General features: G+C 59.3%; 1 protein-coding gene across 1 annotated transcript; it reads left to right on the plus strand.

Annotated features, from left to right (window-relative positions):
• Positions 1 to 266: 266 nt before the first annotated feature.
• LOC132835940 (mucin-5AC-like) lies at positions 267 to 2795 on the plus strand. Its single transcript, XM_060855073.1, has 5 exons — positions 267 to 1034; positions 1077 to 1490; positions 1533 to 2018; positions 2061 to 2426; positions 2469 to 2795. Exons 1-5 carry the CDS (start codon positions 267 to 269, stop codon positions 2793 to 2795), a joined length of 2361 nt encoding a protein of 786 aa, XP_060711056.1.
• Positions 2796 to 3562: the final 767 nt, after the last annotated feature.

Consider the following 3562-nt stretch of genomic DNA (forward strand, 5'->3'; position numbering starts at 1 on the left):
GCTGTGAGGGCCGAGCCTCTGAACACTGCAAGGGCTGAGCCTCAGAACACCGCGAGCAGCAAGTCCCTGGATACCTTGAGGCCCGAGCTTCAGAACACTGCGAGGGCCAGCCTCAGAACACTGCGAGGGCCGAGCCTCTGAACACTGTGAGGGCTGAGCCTCTGAACACTGTGAGGGCTGAGCCTCTGAACACTGTGAAGGCCAATCCTTGGAATAATGTGAGGGCCAAGCCTCTGAACACCGCGAGGGCCGAGCCTCTGAACACTATGAGGGCCAAGCCTCTGAACACTGTGAAGGCCAATCCTTGGAATAATGCGAGGGCCAAGCCTCTGAACACCGCACGGGGCAAGCCTCTGAGTGCTGCGAGGGCCAAGCCTCTGAACATTGCGAGGGCTGAGCCTCTGAACACTGCGAGCAGCAAGTCTCTGGACACCTTGAGGCCCGAGCTTCAGAACACTGCGAGGGCCGAGCCTCTGAACACTGCGAGGGCTGAGCCTCTGAACACTGCGAGGGCTGAGCCTCTGAACACTGCGAGGGCTGAGCCTCTGAACACCATAAGCATCGAGCCTCAGAACACTGTGAGCAGTGAGTCTCAGAACACCATGAGCAATGAGCTTCAGAACACCATGAGCAATGAGCCTCTGAACACTGCAAGGCACAAGCCTCAGAACACCGCGAGGGCTGAGCCTCTGAACACCGCAAGCAGCAAGCCTCAGAACACCGCGAGGACCGAGTCTCTGTTCACCGTAAGCAGTGAGCCTCTGAACACCGGGAGCAGTGAGCCTCAGAACGCCGCGAGCAGTGAGCCTCAGAACGCCGCGAGCAGTGAGCCTCTGAACACCATGAGCAGCGACCCTCAGAACACCACGAGCAGTGAGCCTCAGAACGCCGCGAGCAGTGAGCCTCTGAACACCGCGAGGGCTGATCCTCTGAACACCGTGAGCAGTGAGCCTCTGAACACCGCGAGCAGTGAGCCTCTGAACACCGTAAGCAGTGAGCCTCTGAACACCGTGAGCAGCGACCCTCAGAACACCGTGAGCAGTGAGCCTCAGAACACCGTGAGCAGTGAGCCTCAGAACACCGCGAGCAGTGAGCCTCTGAACACCGCGAGGGCTGAACCTCTGAACACCACAAACAGTGAGCCTCTGAACACCACGAGCAGTGAGCCACTGAACACCACGAGCAGTGAGCCTCAGAACGCCGTGAGAGCCAAGTCTCTGTTCACCGTGAGCAGCGACCCTCAGAACGCCGCGAGCAGTGAGCCTCTGAACACCGTGAGCAGCGACCCTCAGAACACCACGAGCAGTGAGCCTCTGAACACCGTGAGCAGTGAGCCTCTGAACACCGTGAGCAGTGGGCCTCTGAACACCACGAGCAGTGAGCCTCTGAACACCGTGAGCAGCGACCCTCAGAACACCACGAGCAGTGAGCCTCTGAACACCGTGAGCAGCGAGCCTCAGAACACCACGAGCAGTGAGCCTCTGAACACCGTGAGCAGTGAGCCTCTGAACACCGTGAGCAGTGAGTCTCAGAACACCACGAGCAGTGAGCCTCTGAACACCGTGAGCAGTGAGTCTCAGAACACCACGAGCAGTGAGCCTCAGAACACCGCGAGCAGTGAGCCTCTGAACACCGCGAGGGCTGAACCTCTGAACACCACAAACAGTGAGCCTCTGAACACCACGAGCAGTGAGCCACTGAACACCACGAGCAGTGAGCCTCAGAACGCCGTGAGAGCCAAGTCTCTGTTCACCGTGAGCAGCGACCCTCAGAACGCCGCGAGCAGTGAGCCTCTGAACACCGTGAGCAGCGACCCTCAGAACACCACGAGCAGTGAGCCTCTGAACACCGTGAGCAGTGAGCCTCTGAACACCGTGAGCAGTGGGCCTCTGAACACCACGAGCAGTGAGCCTCTGAACACCGTGAGCAGCGACCCTCAGAACACCACGAGCAGTGAGCCTCTGAACACCGTGAGCAGCGAGCCTCAGAACACCACGAGCAGTGAGCCTCTGAACACCGTGAGCAGTGAGCCTCTGAACACCATGAGCAGTGAGTCTCAGAACACCACGAGCAGTGAGCCTCTGAACACCGTGAGCAGTGAGCCTCTGAACACCGTGAGCAGTGGGCCTCTGAACACCGCGAGCAGTGAGCCTCTGAACACCGCGAGGGCTGAACCTCTGAACACCACAAACAGTGAGCCTCTGAACACCACGAGCAGTGAGCCACTGAACACCACGAGCAGTGAGCCTCAGAACGCCGTGAGAGCCAAGTCTCTGTTCACCGTGAGCAGCGACCCTCAGAACACCACGAGCAGTGAGCCTCTGAACACCGTGAGCAGCGACCCTCAGAACACCACGAGCAGTGAGCCTCTGAACACCGTGAGCAGCGAGCCTCAGAACACCACGAGCAGTGAGCCTCTGAACACCGTGAGCAGTGAGCCTCTGAACACCGTGAGCAGTGAGTCTCAGAACACCACGAGCAGTGAGCCTCTGAACACCGTGAGCAGTGAGTCTCAGAACACCACGAGCAGTGAGCCTCAGAACACTGTGAGCAGCGACCCTCAGAACACCGTGAGCAGTGGGCCTCTGAACACCGTGAGCAGCGACCCTCAGAACACCGTGAGCAGTGAGCCTCAGAACGCCGCAAGCAGTGAGCCTCTGAACACCGCGAGCAGTGAGCCTCTGAACACCGTGAGCAGTGGGCCTCTGAACACCGTGAGCAGCGACCCTCAGAACACTGTGAGCAGTGAGCCTCTAAACACCACAAGCAGTGAGCCTAAACGCCGTGAGCAGTGAGCCTCAGAACACCGCGAGGGCTGAGTCTCTGTTCACCGCGAGCAGTGAGCCTCAGAACACTGTGAGCAGTGAGTCTCATAACACCATGAGCAGTGAACCTCTGAACACCGCGAGGGCTGAGCCTCTGAACACCACAAGCAGTGAGCCTCTGAACACCACGAGCAGTGAGCCACTGAACACCGCGAGCCGTGAGCCTCAGAACACCGCGAGCAGTGAGCCTCAGAACACCGCGAGCAGTGAGCCTCTGAACACTGCGAGCAGTGAGCCTCTGAACACCATGAGCAGCGACCCTCAGAACACCACGAGCAGTGAGCCTCAGAACGCCGCGAGCAGTGAGCCTCTGAACACCGCGAGGGCTGAGCCTCTGAACACCGTGAGCAGTGAGCCTCTGAACACCGCAAGCAGTGAGCCTCTGAACACCGTGAGCAGTGAGCCTCAGAACACTGTGAGCAGTGAGTCTCATAACACCATGAGCAGTGAACCTCTGAACACCGCGAGGGCTGAGCCTCTGAACACCACAAGCAGTGAGCCTCTGAACACCACAAGCAGTGAGCCTCTGAACACCACGAGCAGTGAGCCACTGAACACCGCGAGCAGTGAGCCTCAGAACACCGCGAGCAGTGAGCCTCAGAACACCGCGAGCAGTGAGCCTCTGAACACTGCGAGCAGTGAGCCTCTGAACACCATGAGCAGCGACCCTCAGAACACCATGAGCAGTGAGCCTCAGAACGCCGCGAGCAGTGAGCCTCTGAACACCGCGAGGGCTG

The sequence above is a fragment of the Hemiscyllium ocellatum genome, chromosome 3 (assembly GCF_020745735.1).
Source record: "Hemiscyllium ocellatum isolate sHemOce1 chromosome 3, sHemOce1.pat.X.cur, whole genome shotgun sequence".
NCBI classification, from domain to species: domain Eukaryota; kingdom Metazoa; phylum Chordata; class Chondrichthyes; order Orectolobiformes; family Hemiscylliidae; genus Hemiscyllium; species Hemiscyllium ocellatum.

What these genes read in the sequence shown, in the direction of transcription:
- LOC132835940 (XM_060855073.1), top strand. Translation starts at nt 267, where the DNA reads ATGAGGGCCAAGCCTCTGAACACTGTGAAGGCCAATCCTTGGAATAAT. An exon ending in GCAGCGACCCTCAGAACACC is followed by an intron (nt 1,035 to 1,076) that starts GTGAGCAGTGAG and finishes AGTGAGCCTCAG; the next exon opens with AACACCGCGAGCAGTGAGCC. An exon ending in GCAGTGAGCCTCTGAACACC is followed by an intron (nt 1,491 to 1,532) that starts GTGAGCAGTGAG and finishes AGTGAGTCTCAG; the next exon opens with AACACCACGAGCAGTGAGCC.